The sequence below is a fragment of the Ursus americanus genome, chromosome 31, assembly GCF_024610735.1.
Source record: "Ursus americanus isolate L20-20 chromosome 31, mUrsAme1.1.p, whole genome shotgun sequence".
In the NCBI taxonomy this organism is placed as follows: Eukaryota; Metazoa; Chordata; class Mammalia; order Carnivora; family Ursidae; genus Ursus; species Ursus americanus.
Genome location: NC_142157.1, coordinates 17,624,971 through 17,650,517, shown reverse-complemented (window position 1 = coordinate 17,650,517; position 25,547 = coordinate 17,624,971). Strand labels below are relative to the sequence as shown.

General features: G+C 33.6%; 1 protein-coding gene across 2 annotated transcripts in view; it reads right to left on the bottom strand.

Annotated features, from left to right (window-relative positions):
* The window catches only part of DNAJC1 (DnaJ heat shock protein family (Hsp40) member C1), a 208,207-nt gene that overhangs the window by 134,688 nt on the left and 47,972 nt on the right, over positions 1-25,547 (bottom strand). For both annotated transcript variants that reach the window (XM_045787267.2, XM_045787258.2), the window contains exons 2-3: positions 6,263-6,364; positions 5,720-5,766 (exon numbers count right to left, since the gene is read on the bottom strand). In XM_045787267.2, the coding sequence (XP_045643223.1) occupies positions 5,720-5,766; positions 6,263-6,364 (149 nt within the window). The remainder of the gene's footprint in view (positions 1-5,719; positions 5,767-6,262; positions 6,365-25,547) is intronic.

The following is a 25,547-nucleotide window of genomic DNA, read 5'->3' as shown; positions in this document are numbered from 1 at the left end:
CCAGTGTTTATGTCAGATTTTTCAATAAAACTGTTTATTTGTAAACATTTAAGTGGCAATTTCCTCATTTTTGGCTTTGCTGGAACGAAAGAACATAACAAATAAAAGCTTTCCTAGTAATGCATTTTAAATCAGCTTTCTTTAAAGTTTCAACTGAATTGAAATTTACCTGTCACACCATTACAAAGACAAATATTTTTAAGGTTAAAAATCAGGAGTAACATTTATGATTGTAAAACTCAAAATGGTCACACACAAACACTGTATGTTCAAAACACACAACCTGTTAATCTTAATTGAACACAACTCATTAAATATTCTAATCACACTATTTCTCGAATTAAATCTTCACTGAAAGGCCTAATTTGGTGCAACACATTGACCAAAATATTTTAATTAAAAATATTCTGAGTTAGTCGCAGGCCTAATTACAGGAATAGAAATAGGGCCTATATTGTCAGGCAGGTCAGTAGAACTCAGTAGTAGGTTTTTCTCAAGTAAATTGACCGATCTAGGAATAATAGCGCAGCTGCTAAACTGCCAGTCTTGACATGTAAATCAATTTAAATGCAACAACTGCAGTAGCTACTTTGATAGTTATTAAATTGATACCTTGGAGATATGCTTTAAAAAAAATAAGCAGAGGATTTATTATAGGCAACTTCTTTTTCAGTAGAAAAATATTGGTTACAAGTTCAAAATATATTTTATTAGCAAATCTGGAAAACCTCACATTTAGATCAACTTAGATTATTAATAATAATGGCAGATCAGAATAACCAGTTCAAAGCAAAAGACATTAATTAGTACTAAACTCTTAAAAGGCAATGTGTAGTGTACAAGAGTGTACAAATTAAAATATGGCTGTATAGTAGCTGGACCAGACACAATGATGTTAAATGTTTTCCTTTTTAAATATGCATAGCAATTCTTGAACACTACAAGATCAAGATATAATAATATGATTTCATCAAAAACTATCATTCCTGTCCTCAAAAGTTTGTTTAAATTTATCTTTGTATAAACTGACTCAGTTTATATTAGAGGTGGATTGGCAAAAAGGTTTCAGGATTACAACATTTGAATGAAGGCCAATGAATATTAAATTCTGAATTTATTCTAAATCTATATTCTACTCCAGACTTGTTCAGGGAAAAAGAGGTGAATATAAAAATCACTATTTTCAGCTAAAATGTCCCATGAAATAACTTCATGTAAAAAGTGGTTATTAATAAAGAACATCTAAGGAAGTGGTGACAATTCCCTAAGAGCATTAATAAGTATTAAACTTGTTTAAGATCTAAAGTGTATTGGAAGAAAACATAACTAAACTCATAGCTATGAATCTCATCCCACGTATTTTATCACCATCATTGTTGAAATGCTATGTATCTATTAATAGCTACTCTTTTCTACCCCACATACAAGTTGTATTTAGTGTACAGCCAAATTCAAGACAGCAAAATCTCATGCACTGAACACATTAAACAGAACCAGATATTTACTAAGCTATGTCTGCCACTCTAAACAACAGTCTCCAAGGATTAAGTTTAGAATCAATGCTCTATTGATTTTACTATCAATGAACATTATGGCTCACACGACTGGCCATTTTAAGGGAAGATAGCTTCTATTATAGTTCACTTTTTTAGAATATATGCTTTTAAAAGATAAATCACTGCTTTCCTGAAACACTGAAAAATAAAGATATTTCTTAAAATATACAGAGACTATATTCATAGTAATTTGAGAATAAATGTGTTGACAACACATAAAACTTAAAACATCACTGTGTTTTGCTTTTTCTATATTTAACATATAATACTGTTAAAATGTTCTGTAATTCAGCTCATACAAACTGCTCTGAATAATCTGTTAAAACCAGATTAAGAATGTATACATATATCATTGTAAGAAAATACAAAAGTAAATATGTGTGATGAAAATATCACTAATGCAAAATTGATATGGACTTATAAAGGCTATTATCTTGGAAATTAAAACACAGATTAATCAACTCCACATTCAACATACGATTTAATATATGTTCACTTTGATTTTCTTAAAATGTACAAGATAAACAAAATAATGGTTACATAATCATTAGTGAGTTTCAATCTATAATCTCAATTTATCAAAATATTTAGCCTAATATAAACATTGGAGAGCAAATAAATCTAAAAATATTTAAATTACCAACAGAAAAAATTTTATGTAAATATATGCTCATATTTTGAAATATAAAGCAGTAACTATGAAACTAAAATAGAAAACATATCTATTATGAAAACAAATATTTAAATAATTCTAGCATTTGCCTAAATTGTGAATTTCCCATCATACTAAGTTTGAATTTTTAGTTTAAAACAATAACAACAACATCCATTTAGGTCACATTTTGAACTCAAGAGTAAAAATTAATTACACAAAGATCATAAACAGGAAACGCATCTAAATTAATCGATCTTACTCTCCTTTAAAAATGTATATATACGCCCAAACTTGTGGTATACAGCACTTTATATATTCCATATAACAGGTATCTTATATCTTCTAATTAGAGAAGGTACTAAGATAGATTTCTTATTCTCAGGTTACTGTTTATTTTTCTTCAAACATACCTATAATCAAATTTAGAATGATGAGGTAATGGATTTGTAAATGTTTAGCACATTAAGGCTGAGATAACTATACTTTTCACTGGATTTGTAAATAAAACATTTTATTTAGTAAACTAAAAAAACACGTTCAACTTTTAGAAATATAGACCAAAAAAACCCCCCAAAATTTAAAGTTGCACAACTGGGTTAGCAAAATAATACTGGTTAAAAATTTGTAATAGATTTTAAATAAAAGTAACATACTAATATTACTAAAGCACAATCTAGTGTATATATGTAATGACTAGTATCTACTTGGTACTTTTTTCAGCTAACACTCAGGGCACTTGTACAGAAGTTTATGTCAGAATACAGCTGAGCTGCTATTCCCCAAAATAAGCAAGTTACCTTGGAGTTTAGAAAAGGCTGCTATGATAGGCTTCCTTACGCTAACCAGACAAACTTGTTATTTTCATACTATCATCTATGTTTTGGGGAGGAAAAAAAGGCTTAGAAGTTTATTTATAATCTCATTCCTAGGAATCTATTCAAGAGAAATAAAGAAAAAAAATCCGTTCACACAAAGACTTGTATGTGAATATTCACAGCAGCATTGCTCATCACAGCCCAAAAGTGGAAACAACCTAAATGTCTATCACTTGGTGAATAAACAAAAGTGGCATATGATATAGAATATTATTCAGCAATAAAAAAGAATTAACTACTGCTATATGCTACAATATGGATGTGCCCCAAAAAGATTATCATAGAAGCCAAATGCAAAAGAGTACACATTATTATGATTTCATTAACAGGAGAGGCCCAGAAAAGACAAATTTATAAACACAGAAAGGAGATCAGTGATTGCTTGGGTCTGGGATCAGAGTGGGGACTGCCTACAAAAGGGCTTGAGGGAATGTTTGGAGGTGATGGAAATGTTCTAAAACTGGATTGTGGTGTTTGTACAACTCTGTAAATTTACTGAAAATCATTGACTTGTACACTTAAAACAGCTGACTTTTATGGTATGCAAATTATACCTAAATAAGGCAGTTTAAAAATAAAAATTGCCTTTTCTTCAAAAAGAAAAAAAAAAGGTTATCTAGTTTATTTTATCTACTTCATTGCTATTCTCTTTCCTACCAAAATTAAAGAATGGACTTGATTTCAGTGAAAACACAATTTTACTCGTAAGGGAAATAAATAGGGAAACATATATGACAATTTTCCAAATTGCAAATTCCTGGGAGGTTATGCATTTAAAAGTACTTAAGTTAATGAATATTTATAATAAATAATTGTGATACCAAAGAGCATTTTTTAATACCAGTATAAGACAATCTTCTTTTAGGAGATAAAAATGACTACTGGGTTTTTCTTCCTAAAGGAATTAGAAACATTAGGTAATTGTCTGGAGAGGTGCATTTCTCCTATATGTTTAAATACACAGAGGTCACCTGGCCTCAGGCACGAGCTTTAGAGAAGCGATTCTCAGCTTGATTAGTTAAGATTTTTGCCTCAAGGAAAACCAGTTACCAAAGAGTTACTTGTGCCTCAAGGGGTATAAATACTACAGCTGTTTGTGTAACTGTCAGATCCATTTTTTCTACTAACACTGTAAAGAAATTGCAAAGGGAACGAATCCTAAAAGAAAATGTTAGATGCATCTATGTTAATGAAGAAACATTTTATACAGAAGAAGTGATTTGTTCTGTAAAGATATAAATGATTTTTCAGGAACTGAAAGAAATTGTTACAAAGTTTACTGACTTAAGATAACAACAAACAAAAAGACAAAATCTGATGCCAAAGACATAGGGAGACTAAATAAAGCTATCTTTACAGACACATTCTTGATGTGTGAAATAAAACTAGGGGCTCAGTGAGAGAAACCAACTAGAAAATATGCACAGAATGACCAACACTTCTTTCAACACACTTCTAGGACTCTTTCAACACTATGGATTATCTCAAACCAGAGGAATGTCTGCTATGGTGTCTGGACCAATGCCAGCCCTTGTTATAAAGCAAAGAACACTTACAGAGAATATCTAGAGTCCTTGCTTTGCAATCTGACAAACTGAGGTATTCAAATTAAAGAGTTAAGATGAGAAGCAAGAGTAGTAGCTAACATTTTAGGATATAGAATAATTCCAGATAATACATTTGAAGAATTTATTTCTTTCAAAAGAAAAGACTAGTCTACACTAGTCCAGAATAGAAAATTTCAGTCTGTGTTTTGTGAAATACTTGCTTCAAGTGTGTGTATGTGTACGTGTGTTCTGAGGCATGATGTGAAATATGCAATATGCTTCCCTCCCACCCAAATATACTTCTTACTGTGGGTCTGACTTAAGAAACCTTGAAGCCCAGTGCAATAGTGTCTACGCATTCCACACATTCTGAAGGAGTAGAGGAAAGAGGCCTTTCTGCAATCTCTTTTTAAGTCACTGGCACTACGTATAAACATATTACTACTCTTCTGAAAGGGGCACAGAGAAGTCTCAAAGTGAGGGGGCTGCCTCCACTCTGAAGTTTAACTTAAATGCAGAATCACCAGAGCAGAGTAAGGGAAGGGAAGGAGGCAAAAGAAATAGGAGAAAGAAACAAATATCTTTCTTCCACACCTATTTTCTACAGACTTACACAAGTCTGTTCTCTCACTCACAAATGTCAGGGTTTATTTTGAGAGTGAGGAAACATCAAGAAATTGTGATAAGGTGAGTATCACTAACAGCCTAATTCCAAAACATTTAAGGAACAGGGGGGGGAAAAAAGACCACAAAGCACAGATAGGAGCTATTACTGATATATCAAAAATGACTGGGCATTTGTTTGAAGTCAAGTGGTATCTGTATTTCCGAGAGCATTTAACTCATGCTAAATTGTGTCTAATGCAGCTATGACTTGGTGACGTTATGACTCATGATCCTAAAGTGTATAGGTACTGAATCAACCCAGTGAATATTTTCGATAGAATTTAACTCTGCTCTAAACACAGGAAGAAACAAAAATAAAATACTAACTTATAATAAATGTCTAGTGAGATAATTCGTTCCTTTATAAACTGAGACATCAAACTGTAACATCTTAATTCAAGAGCAGAAATAAACACTCACCTCTGCCTTCGTTCATCATCCTTTAAAACTTCATAAATGGCCACCAACTAAAATAAAAGCATTACTTTAAAATAAAAATACTCTCAGCTATAAGAAATCACTTAGGAAGGTGAACACACTATAATGCACAAGCAGAAAACCCTTTGCGCTTATATATACAATGAACAGACACAACCTTAATTATATGTAACATTTTATATTTTTAGTAGAACCTTAAGAGGTTAAAAAATGCTTGATACCAAAATAAATCTTTGTGAAAGATGCAAAAGTAATAATTATGTTAAAATGTGCTATTAAAAAGCAAAAGCTGTAATTTAGACAAGAAAATTATGACAATTATGACCCTCCAAGAATTTAGAGATTCTAATATAAAAAACGATGGTGATATTTTGTAAAAAACTGAGTGAACATGACATTCTATTTCTAAACTACAACCTCATTTTCAAACAGAAATATTCTATGTATAAGTTACTAATTTTATTAGAAAACATTTATTTATAAATTTGTTACAAAATATATATAATAACAGCACACTTCACTTACTTGTCTAAACTGAGTTTCTGCATTTTCATCTTTATTCTTGTCTGGATGCAAAGTCAGTGAAAGCTTACGATATGCTTTTCTAATGTCTGCAGATGAAGCATCCTGGAGGTGGTAGGGGGAGGGGGAAAAACACAAAGCAAACGTTGTCAGAAAAAGAAATTCCCAGAACCTTGTTAAGATCTGAGAAGACAGCCAACCAAGTGCAGGACCCCAGGCAATGTAATTTGAGCAATCAGTCTAACAACCAGGCTATGCAACTAGCCTGACCCACATGACTGAACAATTATTCAATCTAATTTGGCTCTCCTCTTAACTTTTCATTACCATACAGTCATTTAAAGAAGACAGTATTTGGCAAAACTTTTCAAACACTTGCCTTCCTAAAATTAACCAATAAATCTTTTTCAGTAATTAAGAGATCAAAAAGAAACAAATTAAAAATTAATACATCCATGTGCCTTCAAAGAAGGTCTTTATTTATCTGAGAATCTTAAAGCCAGTTTCTGAATCCCAGGCTTACCATATGTGGTTTCTTCATTGTTATTTATATTGAATTTACCATCGAGCCACAACCTATGGAATCTCAATTTCCCATGTCAGAAGTATGCCTATTTAAAGGCAGTTACATTTGCATTTATCCAAAATAACTGTAATTAGGAGTTGCGTATATTGTACTTAACATTTTTTTTAGTACTTCCAAGGGTGTTTTCAATCAATTTACTGAAAATCTGTGTCCAGTTTCCACAGTCTAGTTTGTAGATATAAATTTGCCCACTATTATTAATATAGTTTAAACATATTTTAAAAGTCACAACAGTTCAGTAAGAGTATGTTGGATTAAGTGGATGTTCTATATAATCCTGTGTGTCCAGAAAAACTCAGAAAATATGGTTTTACGTGGCCAGCATAAAATATATAACGATAACAAAGAACACAATGTAAAATTGGGTTTAAAACTTTATCTCCTCGGAGTTTAAAAATTATTCCAATAGCTAGCATATTCAAAGGGGTACAAAAAGATAATAAAATTGTTTATTAAGTTGTATTTTGTTTTATAGCTGAAAATTTGTTCAGTTAACTCCTAAAACTACTTTAGTTAAAAAGTTCAAATGACTAAAAAACCAAACCAAAACACAACAGAACAAAAAATCTGTGTCCCTGGGACTAAACAGTTGTTAAAGAAATAGAGCTGGAGAGAAGCTAAGTGAGACTATAATTTGTCAAGCTTTCCTTTTATGAACCGTTATTTTCATTATCAATTTTCTGGGGCTTACTGCTCCAGGGCGTCACTCTAGTTAAAAATGTCAACCTAAGTGTGAATATTTTTGTGATTTACAAAGGACTGAGAAGATATAAAGTCAGCAGAGTAAGTTTTGCAGATAATATAGTTAAAATTTTCTTTCTAATTTGCTAAATAGAATTAATGTGTTCCCTATACTTAATAGGTAATATGCAGTAGAAAAGGATGATTATTTACTGAAAATCTGTGATAGAGATTTTGTTGAGCAAAGAGGTCAAGTGTCAAATGAATAACTGTTCTCTAATTGGGACTTTAATTTTGGATTTTATTAAATTAGGACTATATCACAGAAAAATTCCCAAAGTAGATTTCTTACAAAATAAACCATGTGTGTTTTCTTGTGTTACAAAATTAATGCACACTCCTTACGGAACACCTATGACTTACTTAAAAATAAAAATAACTTAGAGTCACCTAAGGCATTTCCCTCCTTCCAGTCTTGCCATGCTGATTCTAATTTTCCATTTTTCTGCCACAATATGTGCCCTAAATATAAATGTAGCCAGATGGCTCTCCTATTTCAAACCCTTCGATAACTCCCAAGTGCCTTCATCATCTGTCTTTTCCAATCTTTTTAGCTTTATCTCCCGCTATCTTGGCCCATCCTCCTGGTCCCCCAGATCATTACACATTAGGATGCTGTTCCCCAACCTCATGTTTTTATTTTGCACCCAGCTATAGATACAGACAATTCTCTCCTGACTAAAGAATGAGCATCTTGGCCTACACACAGATATTGCCTGACTTTTTCCTCTTGAGAATCTGCCCAGTATGGTTATTTCACCAATTAGCTCCACCCTAAGTGGACAGAACTGAAAAGCTTGAGGATTTCCCTATCTAAAAGACATGCTCTATATAAGTTTCACCTTGAACTAGCTTATGTATTTAATTTTAGTAAATTACTCAAAGAATCTTACTTCATCCTTATAACAAAGCTATGAGGTAGCTATAGTTATTATTAGGCCCATTTTCTGATAAGTGAGGCAGAGAGAGGTTAAGTAACTTGCTCAAGTCCATGCTGTTGGTAAATAGATGGAAATAGAATTCAAACCCCAAAAGTGTTTTATCAGAATCAGAGATTCCTACGTTAGCTCTTTAGATCCAGTTAGTAAATTTGGATTGAGTCACTTCACAAGTGGCTACAGCTTTGGGAAGGCAGTGAGAACAATTGTTACATTCATACTGATCTGATAAACCATATGGAAAACATCCACATAACTACAATGTGAGTGGTCAACTGCAATTTTAAAGGTAAAGACCCTGATATGTGTTAACTTTTCTAACATTTCACATCATATTTCTATGAGAGACCTGAATGTTAGAACATTTACCTCACATACTCACTAGATTAGCCTTTTATCTCTCTGGCATGCAAAGAAGATTTTTTGATAGGGCTGTGGGTGAATTGGCTATCTTTAACACTGTTGACAGATCTACAGGGTTCAAGTGCCAGAATTCTTTTCCTTACAGTTCTTTGGCAACTTGGACATGAATTATCTTTTTTTTTTTTTTTTAAGATTTTATTTATTTATTTGACAGAGAGAGAGACAGCCAGCGAGAGAGGGAACACAAGCAGGGGGAGTGGGAGAGGAAGAAGCAGGCTCCCAGTGGAGAAGCCCGATGCGGGGCTCGATCCCAGGACTCCGGGACCACGCCCCGAGCCGAAGGCAGACGCCCAACAACTGAGCCACCCAGGCGCCCCTGGACATGAATTATCTTAATATTTGGATGACCTCTGTAAAGAAGATACATATGGTCATTAACAAACAAAACAACAAACAAAAGCCAGCCCCCCCAAAAACCCCAACTATGAAAGTAATATGTTTGTCAAAATTAAATGCAATGGACATCAGCAAAAATAAAGTAGGGAACTCCAAGGGCCTGTACCTTCACAGAAACAAGCAAATAATCTGGCAAAACCATCAGAATCAACCCAATCTGAACTATGCAAACCACTCAAACCAGGTAATTACTTAATCAAGAAAAAGACAGCTGATTCTCAGTTAGGGTCTTGAAGACACCAATCTGAGTTCTTGGTGTGGATTCCTAATGCAGAAGGAAACAGAACAGACTTGGTTCTTAACTGTGGTTGTTTGTTTTGGTCTGTTGGTTCCCTGCTGGATTGTGTAAAGGACTTACCTTTGTTTTACCAAACTCAGTACTCTCCCAAGTCAGAGAGGTAATTAATTATCTAGGACATTTGCTAAAAACATTTAAAGGTAAATTTATTAGCTAGTGCCAAAATGGGGCAAGGGATGGCAGTTCGGCCATATAATAAAAACATCAAATGGCTTGAGAGGAAAGACTAGTGAGATGCTTTGGGGAATATGGGCCTTGAAAAGCTCCCATATATTCCTTGGTAACCAGAAGACCATGTGCATGCCCAAGGTGGAGTACATCCTCAGAAACACCTGCAAAGGCCCTAAATTCTCACTTTTAACTGATCTTTAGCCTGGACACAGCAGAAAGTGAAGGCTAAGAGAGAGTTGTAAACCTAGTTGAGTGTTGAAATCATGCCCCAATATATACATAGAACCTACTGGCAAAGATTAAGTCCCCCCCGCCCCGGCCTTCCAAGTCTTTAAGGAAATCTGTTGAATCATTAGCTGACCACTAAGCAAATCAAACAGAGATGTCAGTGGCTACACACAACAAAGAATATACACTTTACAAAATCAGTTCAAAAAAGTCATAGACCAATAAAACCACAAGCAGCAAAAGCCAAAAAAAAAAAAAAAAAAAAAAAAAAAAACAAACCAAAAAACCAAACCAAACAACAACAACAACAAAACCAAACCCCTGATGGGGTGGGAGAATCTGATTACATGATATACTCAAAATGTCTAGTATTCATTAAAAATTATGAAGCGTGGAAAGAAACAAGAAAGTATGTGGGAAAAAAAGAAATTAATAGAAACTGTCCTTGAGGAAGCTCAAACATTGAACTTACTGGACAAAGACTTTAAGTCAATGATTTAAAATATGCTCAAGAGCACATACAAAGAACTAAAGTATGAGAGTAACATCTCACCACATTGAGAATATCAACAAAGAGACAGAAATTTTAAAAAGGAACCAAAAAGAAATTCTGGACTTGAAAAATACAATAACTGAAAATAAAATTCACTAGAGGGGCTCAAAAGCAGAGCTGAGCAGAAGAAAGAATCTATGAACTTGAAGACAGGTTATATTGAGATTACCCAATATAAGGAACAGAAAGAAGAATGAAAAAAGATAAACAGCACCTAAGAGACCTGTGCAAAACCATAAAGAGTTCCACCCTACAAAAAATGGAAGTTCCAGAGAGAGAAGAGAGAAAGGGGCAGAAAAAAAAATATCTGAAGAAAAATGCCTGAAAACAGCCAAAATTTGATGAAAGACATAAATATATGCATCCAAGAATCTCAACAATCTCAAATAGGATCAACTCAAAGACAGCCATACCTCAAAACTTAATAATCAAATTGTTGAAAGTCAAAGACCAAGAGAGAGAATCCTGAAAGCAGCAAGAGAAGTAACTCATTACGTACAGGGGATTCTCAATATTATTAACAGTTAATTTCTCATCAGAAACCACAGAGTCCAGAGGGTAGGGGAATGACATATTTAAAGTGCAAAGAAAAACTTTTATCAATGAATTATATGTCTAGCAAAATTATCCCTCAAAAATGAAAGAGAAATGAAGATATTCCAATTAAACAAAAACTGAGGATTCACTGCTAGTAGATTTGCTCTAGAAGAAATGCTGCAGGGAGTTCTTCAGGCTGAAAGGAAAAAAATACTAGACAGTAATTCAAATCTATATGGAGAACTAAACACTGGTAAAGATAATATATAGATAAATACAAAAGTCAACATTTGTGTATTTTTGGTTAGTAACTCAATTTTTTTCTATACAATTTAAAGGACAACTACTAAAGCAATAATTATAAATCTATGTCTATGGGCATACCTGCAAAAAGATGTAATCTCTGACAATAACTATATAAGCAATAGGAACAGGCTTTGTAGGAGCCAAATTTTTTAATATGACTTAAAGTAAACAGGTATTAATTCAAACTAGATTGCTATAAATTAATGTGTTAATTGTAATCCCCATGGCAAACACAAAGAAAATGAAGATCTACAGTAAAAGAAACAAAAAGTGGATCAAATGGTACAGTAGAAAAAAAGATCTAATACAAAAACAGGCAGTAAAGGATGAATGAGGTAAAGAGAAGATATAAAACATATAGAAAACAGGGGCGCCTGGGTGGCACAGCGGTTAAGCATCTGCCTTCGGCTCAGGGCGTGATCCCGGTGTTATGGGATCGAGCCCCGCATCAGGCTCCTCCGCTATGAGCCTGCTTCTTCCTCTCCCACTCCCCCTGCTTGTGTTCCCTCTCTCACTGGCTGTCTCTATCTGTGTTAAATAAATAAATAAAATCTTTAAAAAAAATAAAATAAAATAAAACATATAGAAAACAAACAGCAAAGTGGTAAAAGTAAGTCTTTCCTTACTGGTAATTACTTTATTTATTTATTTATTTATTTTAAAGATTTTATTTATTTATTTGACAGAGATAGAGACAGCCAGCGAGAGAGGGAACACAAGCAGGGGGAGTGGGAGAGGAAGAAGCAGGCTCATAGCGGAGGAGCCTGATGTGGGGCTCGATCCCAGAATGCCAGGATCACGCCCTGAGCCGAAGGCAGATGCTTAACCGCTGTGCCACCCAGGCGCCCCTGGTAATTACTTTAAATGTAAATGGATTGGGGCACCTCGTGGCTCAGTCGGTTAAGCGGCCAACTCTTGATTTCTGCTCAGGTCATGATCTCAGGGTAATGAGATCAAGCCCTGCGTTGGGCTCCAGGCTCAGCATAAAGTCTGCTTATCCCTCTCTCTCCTCCTCTCCCCCTCCCCCACTCATGCACACATGCTCTCTCTCTCAAATAAACAAAATCTTTAAAAAATGGATTAAACTCTCCAAGTAAAAGACAGAGACTAGCAAAATGGATTATAAACAAACATGCTCCAACTATATGGTATCTACAAGAGACTCATTTTAGAACCAAAGTGTTTGAAAGCGTGTAGGAAGAAAATAACACTAAATGCAAACAGTAACCAAAAGAGAGCTGGGATAGCTACACTAATACCAGGCATATAGACTTTAAGACAAAAATTGTTTCAAGAGACAAAAAAGAACATTACATAATGACAAAAAGGTGAATGCATCAAGAAGATATGACAATTATAAACACATATGCATCTAACAAGAGCCCCAAAATATATAAAGTGAAGACTCAAGAGAATTAAAGGGAAAAATAGGTTATTTGTACAGTAATATTATAATATGTTTACAGTAATATTGGAAACTTCAACACCCCAGTTTCAATAATGCTTAGAGAAATTCAACAGAACATTAGTAAGTAAAATAGAAGACTTGAATAACATATAAACCAACTGGACAAACCTAACAGATATCCATAGACTATTCCACCTAACAAGAGCAGAACACACATGGAACATTCTCCAGAATAGGCCAGATTTTGGGACACAATGTAAGCTGAAACAAATTTTGAAATACTGAAATCATACAAGGTATCTTCTCCAACCACAATGGAATGAAATTAGAAACCAATGACAGAAGGAAATTTGGAAAATTCCTTCTGAACACACTCATGAACAACCAAAGGGTTAAAAAATAAAAGATAAATTAGAAAATACTTAGATATGAATGAAAAGTGCTATTATGTTATCTCCTTATAAGATAACTGAGTACATGACAGAAGAACACAGTAACAGGCCAGAAAACTGTGCTCCCAAGAAAAAAACTGAAAAGCTCTAGAGAATTTTTTTCCCAGTGATGTTTAGATTAAGACTGAAACAGGAAAGGTCATTATATTTCAGGATCATATCATTTCCTTTTGGATTAATGCATTCTGTAAGGTTTTAATACATTAATGTAATTAATGAATTATAACTATTTTTCTAACTTAACATGACTAAGGATTAAGCAAGAACTAAATTAAATCATGTATTCAATTTTGTATAAAGTAAAAAAGAAATCACTATAAAAATTAGTACTTTGATATAAATGAAAACAAAAATACAACATACCAAAACTTAGGATGCAGTAAAAGCAGTGCTCAGAAGGAATTTTACAACTATAACTGATGACAAAAAAAAAATCTCAACCTAACCTTCCATCTTAAGGAAACAAGAAAAAGAACAGTAAAGTAAACCCAAAGCAAATAGAAGAAATGAAGTAATAAAGATTAGAGCAGAGATAAGTGAAAAAGAGAACAGAACAACAGAGAGACTCCATAAAACCAAAAGCTGGTTCTTTGAAAAATCAACAAAATTCATAAACCTATACTAGAGTGAGACGAGGGTTTCAAGTTGACAAAATCAGCAAAAAAAGTCGGGACATCAATCTTACAGAAATAAAAATAATTGTAAGAAAATATTATGCATAATTGTTTGCCAGGCAATTAGAAAACTCAAATGAATAGACAAATTCCTAGAAACACAAAAATTGACTCATGAAGAAATAGAAAAACTGGATAAACTTATAACAGTAAAGAAATTGATCAATTAAAAAAAAAACCCAAATCCAAAAAAACCTCAACATCCAACAAAGAAAAGTCCCAAACCTCAAAATTTGATGACTTAACTAGTGAAATCTAGTAAACATTTAAAGAAATCACTAGTTCTCTACAAACTCTTGCAAAAATTAGAGGAAGGAAGGCTTCCTAACTCATTCTGATATCAAAAGCCAGACAAATACCACACAAAAAACTATAGACCATATCCCTTATGAATATTGATACAAAATTCCTCAACAAACTTCTAGTAATCCAAATTCACCAGCATATAAAAAGGATTATATACCATGAATGCAAGGGTGGGTCAGTGTATGAAAATTAATATTATACACCAAATCAATAAAAGTAAAAAATCACATAATCATCTCAATTGATGGAAAAAGGATATGGTAAAATATAACACTGTTTGATAACAAAACACTAAAACTAAGACTAGAAGGGAACTTTCTCAAGTTGATAAAGGGCATCTATGAAAAACCTATAGCTGACCTCATACTTAATGGTGAAAGTCTGAAAGTTTTCCACCAAGATCAGTAATAAGAGGGATGTATGCTCTCACCACTTTTGGACTGGAAGTCCTAGCCTGAGCAGCTAGTCAAGAAAAAGAAATAAAAGATATATAAATTGGAATGGAAGAATTAATACTATCTCCATTCACAGATGACATGATTCTATGCATAGAAAATCCTAATGCATGGGGCACCTGGCTGGCTCAGTTGGAAGAGCATGCGACTCTTGATCCTGGGGTTCTAAGTTTGAGCCCCACACTGGGTATAGAGATTACTTAAAAATAAAATCTTAAAAAAAGAAAAAAAAAAAGAAAAGAAAATCCTAAAGCATCACAGAACAAGTATCAGAGCTAATAAATAATTTCAACAAGTTGTAGGACACCAGATCAACATAGAAAAATCAGTTGTATTTCCATATGCTACAATAAGAAAATCTGAAAATGGAATTAAGACAAATCTTTTACAATAGCATCAAAAAGAATAAAATACTTAGGAATAAGTTTAACAAAAGTGTAACATCTGTACATTGTGAATTATAAAACATTGCTGAAAGAAATGAAAGATCTAAATAAATGGAGAGACATCCATTTCATGGATGGGAAGACTTAACAGTGTTAAGATTGCAATACTTCCCAAGTTGATTTACAGATTCAATGCAATCCCTACAAAAATTCTACCTGGCATTTTGCAGAAATGTATATGCTTATCCTAAAATTCATAGGGAAATGCCAGAGACCCAGAATAGTTACAACAGCCTGAAAACAAACAACAAAATTGGAGAACACACAAGTCTTGATTTCAAAATTTCCTATAAAGTTAGTCATTAACATAGTGTGGTCATGGCATAAGGATAGATGTATATAGCTCAATTAAAGAATTCAGAGTCCAGAAATAAACTTATCCATCTATGGTCAGCTGATTTTCAACAAGGATACCAAGATCATTCAATAGGGAGAGGACAGTTTTTTAAACAAATGATGCTGAGACAACTGGATATCCACATGCAAAAGACTGAAGTTGGACCCCTACCTCACAGTACAAACACAAATTAACTGGAAATGAATCAAAGTCCTAAATGTAAGAGATAAAATGATAAGACTCTTAGAAGAAAACAGAGGTAAATCTATATGACCTTGGATTTTACAATGGACTCTAAGCTATGACATCAAAAGAGTAGGAAACAAAAGAAAATAGAGAACTATACTTCATCAAAACTTAAAACTTTGCCACCATTGGGCAAATGTTTGGTGGTTCCTTAAAAAAATAAACATAGAATTACCACATGACCTAGTAATTACATTCCTAGAGATTTATTGAAAAGAATGAAAACAGGTGTTCAGTCAAAAACTTGCACACAAGTGTTCATAATAGTATTATTCACAATAGTCAAAAAGTGAAAACAACTGAAATGTCCACCAATTATGCATGGATAGACAAAATTCTATACATACAATGAATATAATTAAGGCATAAAAAGGAATAAGGTACTGATATATGCCACAACACAAATAAACCTTGAGAACACCATGCTAAGTGAAAAAAGCTGGACACGAAAGCTATATATTATATGATTCCATTTTAACTGTACATTTGTATTTTATAGACAAATCCATTGAGAAAACTTATTAGTAGTTCCCACAGACTGGGGAGAAGGAGGATTGAGGGAGTGACTGCTTAATGTACACAGAGTTTCTGTTGGGGTAATGAAAATGTTCTGGAAAATGATGGCTGCACAACACTGTGAATACCCTGGAAATCACTGAATTGTATACTTTAAAATGGTGAATTTTGTTTCATTAATTTTGTCTTACTTTCAAAAAACTGAAAGAATGCAGAAATACCTTTATTGCATGCTATGTAGTAGGCACTATTTCTAGCCACTATATATATTATTAATTGCCTTGATTCCTACAACCTTTTGTGATAAGTATAACCATTATCTCTATTTTAATGAGGACACTGGGGTTTAAACTGAGGCTGAGTAACCTGCCCAATGTTACACAGGTAGCGTGGCAAAAATTTCCTGCAAGAAACTTGGTCTCACTTCCCATGCTATCTCTTTTAAAGACTATTTTATGCATATCTATGGCCACTCCTCGGTTATCTTTTAATGTAAAATATGCTATATAACTCAAAATGGAGCCAGCTATCTCTGGGAAGCTGAAAAGCAGGATTACTAATGATCCGATACAGCTCAACCCAGAGATGTGTAAAATGCATGGGTTTCTCCCTGTGAACCCACTCTTCTAGAGACAGATATACATAATGTAAAAGAAAAAGTTCTCATCTAACTTACTTATGTATAGACCTGGTAAGGCTAGCTGTTAGATTGGGGGGGTACCAGGGAGGCTCAGTCAGTTAAGCATCTGCCTTCGGCTCAGGTCATGATCCCAGGGTCCTGGGATCAAGCCCCATATCGGGCTCCCTGCTCAGCATGGAGTCTGCTTCTCCCTCTCCCTCTTCCTCTGCCTGCCATCCCCTTGCCTGTGCATGCTCTTTCGCTCTCTGTCAAATAAATAAAATCTTAAAAAAAAAAAAAAAAAAAAAGGCTAGCTGTTAGATTGGGACAGATCTCAGAGAAACTTTATTTATATTCTAGATCATATTAGAGTTAGGCCCTTTCCACTTATTACAATGTCTATGATGAAGATGGGTTTGAACTAAGCCATTTACCAGCTATGTGATTTTGGACATATTACCTGCTCTCTTTAAATATCAATTTTTCATCTGTAAAATGGGGATGATAATGCTACAACACCTAAAAGCTGTGATGTTTCAATGAGATGTATATGAATGATGTGCTTATTATAGTATGTGGTAGTAGTGATGGGTAAATGACAATTATTATAACATGTAGGCTAGAACGTCAATATTTCTCCTTCATTTTTACATTTGGCAATTTTGACTTGAAGTGTATTTGGATTTTCTTTCTTTCTTTCTTTCTTTCTTTCTTTCTTTCTTTCTTTCTCACTCTTTTTCTTCCTCTCTCTCTCTCTCTCTCTCTCTTTCAGGTGGATTTGTGCTTTAAACCACAAGGACTAGGGAACTGAGGAGAGTAAAATGGATTTGGAGATTTTTTTATTTATCGATTTGACATTTACTGAGTACCTACTATGTGCAAGCATTGAGGATACAGTGGTAAATAAAACACAACCTCTATCCTCATAAAAGTTTTGCAAAGAGCACTGAAATCTCTTCCTTAGGTAACCTAAGAGAGATTTCTTATGCTACTTTCCATAAAAGATTGGCAAACTTTTTATACAAAGGTCAGACAGCATATATTTGAGGCTCTGCAGGCCAAGCAGTCTCTGTTGCAACTATTCAACTCTGCCACTGTAGTGAGAAAGCATACAGACAATCCATAAAAAAATGGGTATGGCGGGGTCCCAATAAAATTTCATTTTCAAAAACAGGTAGTGGCTGGTTTTGGGCCATGGAATGTAGTTTGTTGACCTCTGATTAATTGATTTTTTTAAAGAATTTATTTATTTATTTGATAGAGAGAAAGAGAGAGCACAAGCAGGGGGAGGGGCAGGCAGGGGGAAAGGGAGAAGCAGGCCTCCTACTAGGCAGGGAGCCTGATGTGGGGCTTGATCCTAGGACCCTGAGATCATAATCTGAGCCAAAGGCAGATGCTTAACTGATGGAGTCACCCAGCCCTGTCCTCTGATTTGTATCAATGGATTGCTAATAACTTAAAACTCATTTTATTTACACTCATTCTGCAAATGTGAGACCTACCTTTTTTTACATCTGCCAGGTGGTAGAAAAACACATGACTAGTTAATCAAAGCAAAAATCAGAAGATGTTATCCAGGATCTGACCAAAGTAAACTCCTTTTTATTTTTTTTAAAGATTGTATTTATTTATTTGAGAGAGAGAGAAAGTGTGACAGTGGGGGAGGGGCAGAGGGAGAGAGAGAATCTCAAGCAGACGCCCACTGAGTGAGGAGCCCAAGCAGGGCTTGATCTCATGACCCTGAGATCATGACCTGAGCCAAAATCAAGAGTCAGACACTTAACCAAATGAACCATCCAAGGCCCCCAAAATAAATTCTTCTTAATAAGACTTTCTATTGTCTTGGAAAAACTCAAGGATATTAAATCCAAGAGAAGAACATATATCTGGCTATCAGATTCAGCAAGAAGAAAAGACTACAGTTACCCAAACTATATAGTTAGGCACAAAACTGAGGAACTTCTATGAATCTTAATTTGTGTAGTGTTACTACATAAGATCAACTGCCTCAAAGCTAGTAACTCCATGTAAACTTTACTAATCATTTTCACATTTGGTTTTACAGATTAAAAGCTCAAACTAAATAAACTCTTAATAATAATTTTGTCCTCTTTATTCTGGCTTTGCACTTAAATTTATCAGTCAACAGAGTCTACTCTCCCCCTCTACTTCCCACCAAAAGCCATCAAACAAACAAACAAAAACTATATGCCTAGACATAAATGCACTTAACGCTAGAAGAACTAAATAATAGAGACATTGAAAAGAAACTGTCTCTGGTCAGTGGACTGGGAGGATAAGGCAGGAAACTTAAACTCCTTCATACTAAGATATGTATTCATCATATTTCAGGAGCATGGGATTTTATACCAGGTGCATATAAAATTCAAAATAACTTGAAAAAGGAAAATGTTTTAAAACTAAATAATGACTTCCACGGCGAAAATAAATAAATAAATAAATAAATAAATAAATAGAATAAAGTAGTTTTCTTCATAATAAATATTAAGCCTGGGCTTCCATGGCTAATCCACAAAAGAAGCAGGGGGAAGCTTGGAGTTCTTCCATTATAAATCACTGTTAAAGTCAATTGCCTTTAGAGAAATCTATTGAAATTTATGTAAGATGAGAGCTTTAATAGACTTTTCTTAGCATTAAACCAATGATAGGTTTGCTTGTATAAAAATCCTAGTTATTAATGTTCATACAGAACATTTACCTTATTATTGAGAGTCAAGGTCAGTAAAAATGATTTGTTGACAAATCAGATAATTTCTAGTACAGTAAAAGAGGAATTCTGCCCCCTCAGTTTTAACTGGTATCTAAATAAATTTGGATTAATGACATGTTTATTTAAGTTGAACACACCTCTGCTCTCCCCACAAGATTAAAAAAGTAAGCATTCTCTAGAATGTAGATAAAGACTGTAGCTTCAAGAAACATCTACTTCTGATATTTAATTACTGGGGGACTGACTTGGCAGGAACATCAGGTCACCTATCCACAAAACAAAATTATCACTTCTGGTAACCAGAACAGTTATCTTTGACTATATTTTGCAACTAATTCCTTTTGAAAAGGAGGTCTTTTTAACAAGTCAATGGCAGGTGGAAAAAAGTGGGAGGGATAGTTCAATATTAAAGAGATTTGGGAGACAGAACTACCAAAGGTAATGTATGGACTCTGTTTGGTCTCTGATTCAAACAAAGCCAAAGTGAGAAGGCATTTTGAGACAACTGGGAATATCTAAATAAGAACTACATTCCAGAGGCTATTAAGGAATTATTAATTTTATTGGGTAGATAATTATATCATAATATTTAAGAAAATGCCTTTATCTAAATGATATATAACATGTCATACTATTTGATATTCATTTTTAAGTACTTCAGGAAAAAAAAGGATAATGTGGCAAATGTTGGTAACTGTTAAATCTTAGTGAAGGTATATGGGAGATTTAATTATTCTCTCTACTTTTGTGTATGTCTTAAAATATTCATCATAAAACTCCAAAAAATCACGATGGTAAGCAATAAATCATGCAATATATAGTTAAATCTATTATAATTGGTTATTATATGTATTTAGTAAGTATTCTTGAAACAGAAGAGATATGCCATAAGAGACAACCAAATAACAGCCAAGAATTAAAAAAAAAAAGGAAGAATAAAGAGGGAAAGGAGGATACATAGTGAAGCAAAAGCTACTATTTGATTATGATCCATTAGAGAAATAGAGATTTCATTATCATTTTTAAAGATGAGAAGGTAGCCACTGAAAATTTCCAAATTAACAGAAAAAGAAATTTTGCTAAGCCAACAACAGCAAGTAAAATTTAGACAACAAAAAAGTATCATAAATACTATAGACAAAATAAGAATAAAATCAAACACAGTAATTTCTCAGTAAATATAAACATATACTGAGTTCCCTTATCAAAATACAAATGATCACCAAATTGGGTTAAAAACAAAACCCAAAAGACTGAAAACAAAGAGATGAACAAAGACAAAAGTAAACAAAAGTAAGAGTGTTGACATTGCTATCAGAAAAATGGGAATGTAAAGTCAAAATTAACCACAAAGACTGGTAATAGGTAATGACAAAAGGTATACTACCCACTGAAAGATTATAATAGTCACAAACCTTTTGCTCCAATGACCCCAAACCCATATACACGTAACAGCAAAAATCCTAAATACAAGAACTTCATGAAAACAATTATGATCAAAGACTTTCACATGCCTTTTACAGAATTTGACATAATAAAAAATAAGCACAGTTATAAAGAATTTGAATAATATAAAAAACCTTTAAGATGCTTATACTTCACATAGATAGAAATATACACACATATAAACAGCACAACATACCAAAGTCTAAGTTCAGAGATCATTAAAAAAATCAGTAATGAATTTGGTCACAAAGAAAGCCTTTATTCTAAAAAGTGGAGATTTTACAGCTCACATTTTAAAATAATAATCAAATAACTATCAGTGTCAAAAATAACAAAAAGCCCCTCAGCTGGTTACAAATTAAAAAAAAAAAAGATTTATGAAAGCAGAATTAGGAGTTGAAATTATATACATATTGCTTAGAAATTAATAAAAAGGAAAACACTCAACATCAAAACCTCCGAGAGCTAAAGCTCTACCTGAGGGAAATATATGCAACCATAAATGCTATTATTATTATATTTTTAAATGCTATTATTAACAGGACACACTGAAAATGAATCAACCAAGTGCCCAGCCTAAGTAGAAAAAAAATAACAAAATACACAAATGAAAATAGGAATAATTATAAAAGCTGAAAGTAGTGAAACAAAAGAGGAAAAAAGCTAGTTCTTTGGAAAGATGAACAAAGTGTACCAGAGAGTGCCTCACTAGTCGCTTAAAACCTCAGTTTCTATATCTTGAAAATAGTCACATATCAACTTTTACCTTCCTTTCCTCTGCCTCTGTCTACTTTTCAATAGTAGGCTGAATGATCTCATCTGAAAGATCAGCCCAAGCAAGCTCTAGATATGACACAGGGAACATTTAAAATCTGTTGTTCACCTACTGCAATTTTGCATTTATACCCTTTCAGAGACAGGATGGCATTTAAATAGCCACATGTGGCTACCAGCTAACTGTGCTTGACAATGCATTTCTAGAACACCTTTTCATATTACAGAAGATAGAAAGTAAAAAACTAGAAGTGAGTTGGGTTTGGCCAACAGACGCACTCTGATATAGAATGCAGAAATGAGGTAAACACCACTTTTGCCAGCAAAGAAGGTCAAAGATTTTTCTGTGATAGTATTAGTAAAGGTATTCAGGCACTAGCTTCATGAATGTTGGGCATTTCTTTGAGTGAGGTGGGTTTGGTTCTGGAGCTGGCAAAAGTTGCAGTAGCTAACTGGTCATGGAAATTTCCTGATTATGGTGATTCCTAATTGTAGCAATCATAGTACGGCTTAAGTAAGAGATACAGGAGATAGGCAATGAGTTTATCATTTTGGGTAACTTGGCGGGGGGGGGGGAAGAAGGAAGAATCTGTAAGAAATGTTATTAGAAGAACTTCCGTTGATAAATTAGGTCGAGGTTAAGGGCATAAATGATAGACGACTTGTAGGTGTCACACTTGTACAAATAAGGATACTGGAACCATTAGTAGAAATAAGGAATACTGGAAGAAGATTGGAAGGGCAGAGAGTTTGCCAAGCAGGAGGCGCCTTTGAAACAGTCAAGGGGTCAATTAAGCATCTGGATACATAGGTAGGTCTGCAGCTCAAAGAAGTAGTTTGTGCTAGATATATAAATTTAGTTGGTACATGAAGAAAAATCAAACCATGAATAACATTGCTTAAAGAAGAAAATACAGAGTGGTAAGATAGGAAAGCCTGAATGAATATAAAAAATGTAAGTAATTAATTAATAAGTAATAACCTGACTCTTCAAGTGAGCTCCTTACAGAAATATCAACAATCCAGTAGAAAATATATACCCTCCACATTTAAGCAACTTCTCTTCCAAAGAAAAAACAAAGACAAAAAATATCACATGCAAATTAAAGAAAAACTTCCCACCAACCAGCCTTATTAATTAATTTACTGGCATAGAACCAGAGGTAGGTAGAAAATCAGAAAAGTGTAGTGTTATTTCAAGAATAAAAGAATGGTCAGCAGTATCAATACTGCTACTGTTAAGTAAAACAAACACTGAAATATATTGACTGGATTTGCTATTATGAAGATCATTGGTGACCCTGGCTACTGTTTCAGTACAGATGCCAAAGCAGAATGGGATAAGGAGAGTGTGAAGTGGGGAAATGAAGAAATTCAAGAAACTTGACTGCTAAAATTTAGAGATGTGGGATTGAGATAAGTTTTCTTTCCTTTTTATACTGTTGAGAAGGATCCAGTTGAGAGAAGAATTTACACAAGTGAATACAGGATTATCGATAGTATGCTTCCAGAGCAGGTGGGGGCAGAGAGAAGGATAAAATTCAAATTATGAGAGAAAAACTGGCTTTCAAAGTAGGGACATCTCCAACAGCAAAAAGGAGAGGACAGATGCAGGAGTAAGTCGGGTCATGAACAGCTGAAAGCGTCTGAATGTAAACGTTATAAATCTTGATGATATATAAATGCCGTTGCTAATAAAAGTTGAGAATGGAATTCTTTGCTTGAATTAACAGGAATGAGGGTAAAAGAGCTGGTGGTAAGAGTTCTTTTAGCCTTCACCTCTTCATCAGAGGTAGGAAAGTCACACTAAGGGAAAAAATGGACAGGTGGATAGAGGGGAGACAGAACTAGTAACAGTCTGTAAATTTTTTCTACCTGTTTTTTAAAAGAAGATCTGAAGTATGCAGTGATAAGTTTACATTTTGACTTAACCCTTTTTCCTATATTACTGTTTCTTCATATTTATAATTTTATGCAAAATGACTGATAATTTATTAATTTTAGAAGTGACATGTGAAAAATCAAAATTATACTAGACAATCACAGAAGAAAATGATCAGTAAATTCAAAGTCTCAGCTTTTCTTCTTATGTAAGAATATTACATAGAAATAGATAATACTTCATAATCTATATATTTTATATCCAAATGGCCAACAAACATATGAAAAAGTATTCCATTTCATTCATCACTGGGGAAAAGCAAATTAAAGCCTCAGTGAGATACCACTACATACCTACTAGAATGGTCAAAATTAAAAAGATAATTTTTTAATCTTTGTAAAATGAAAATTTTAACAAGACTTCCACTTAAAAAAGATAATACCAAGTGTTCACAAAAATATGGAGCAACTATACCATCAAAGCACAGCTAGAGGGAGTATAAGACTAGTACAACCATTTGAACACTGTTTGGCAGTATCGTCTAGAGCTGCATATACACATACCTTATGATAGAGCAACTTCATTCCTAGGTACATATCCAACAGAAATGCATACAAATGCTTATCGAAAGACATGTACAAGAATGTTCATAGATACACTGTTCCTAATAGCTCCAAACTGTAAACAAACTAAATACCCATCAACAGTAGGATGGATAAATAAATTGGGGTACATTCATACAATGGAAATATATAGACAGCAATGAACATGAGGGAACTTTTGTTCTACACAACACGGATGAATTTCATGAGCATGTTGAGCAAAAGAAGTGAAGCAACCAGACTATATACTATATAAGTCTGGGTATACACATTTTTAAAAAGATAACACTAATTTATGGTGTTATACAGCAGGATAATGACTGTCCTTGGAAAGACAGTAATTGAGGGGGACCACAAGTGGGGGAATTCTGAAGTGCTGGTAACACTCTATTTCTTAACCATTACACAAATGGATTTGGTTGTGAAAATTCATCCAACTAAATACTTAATGATTTTTGCATTTTTCTGCATGTAAGAATTTGTGCATTTTGGTAAAAATTTTACCTCAGAAAACTGTGTATCTCTTAAACTACTTTGGTAAATCTGACTCTTCAAGTGAGCTCCTTACAGAAATACCAACAATCCAATAGAAAATAAAATATATACCCTCCACCTTTAAGCAACTTTTCTTCCAAAGAAAAAACAGACAAAAAAATATCACATGCAAATTAAACAAAAACTTCCCACCAACCAGCCTTACTCCACAGCATCATGTGGTCTTCCTCCCTTTCCTTATCTTGAATAAACAAAAAAAGGAGCGAAACCTCACTTGTAGCCTTCCAAGAGATAAAACTATATGAAATGATAAAGGCCTAATTTATTCTTCCTTTCTGCTCTGTGGTTACTTTTAGGACTATAACCAGAGAGAAGGTTTGCAATATTTCTTTTCCCTGCTGCAGGGTGGTTCTAATTTCTATGATTTAAGAAGCAAAAAAGCAATTAATAAAAGAAAATTGGTATTAGAGTATATACTTTGAGACTATGTATTTCTTCTGTACATTTTAGCTGCTCATGAAGCCAAGAATTTTCAGACTCTTGTTTCTTCAGGGGCATTTTATTATGTGATAGCTTCTTATAGATTATTTCATGATCATTATGTCCTAGGAAGTGTCTGATAGTTCTTATCTCTGAAAAAAATTCTGAAGTATTTTACTTTAGTATATTTGTCAACACTTTACTTGTAGACCAAATTTTCATCAAATTATTTGTAATAATTT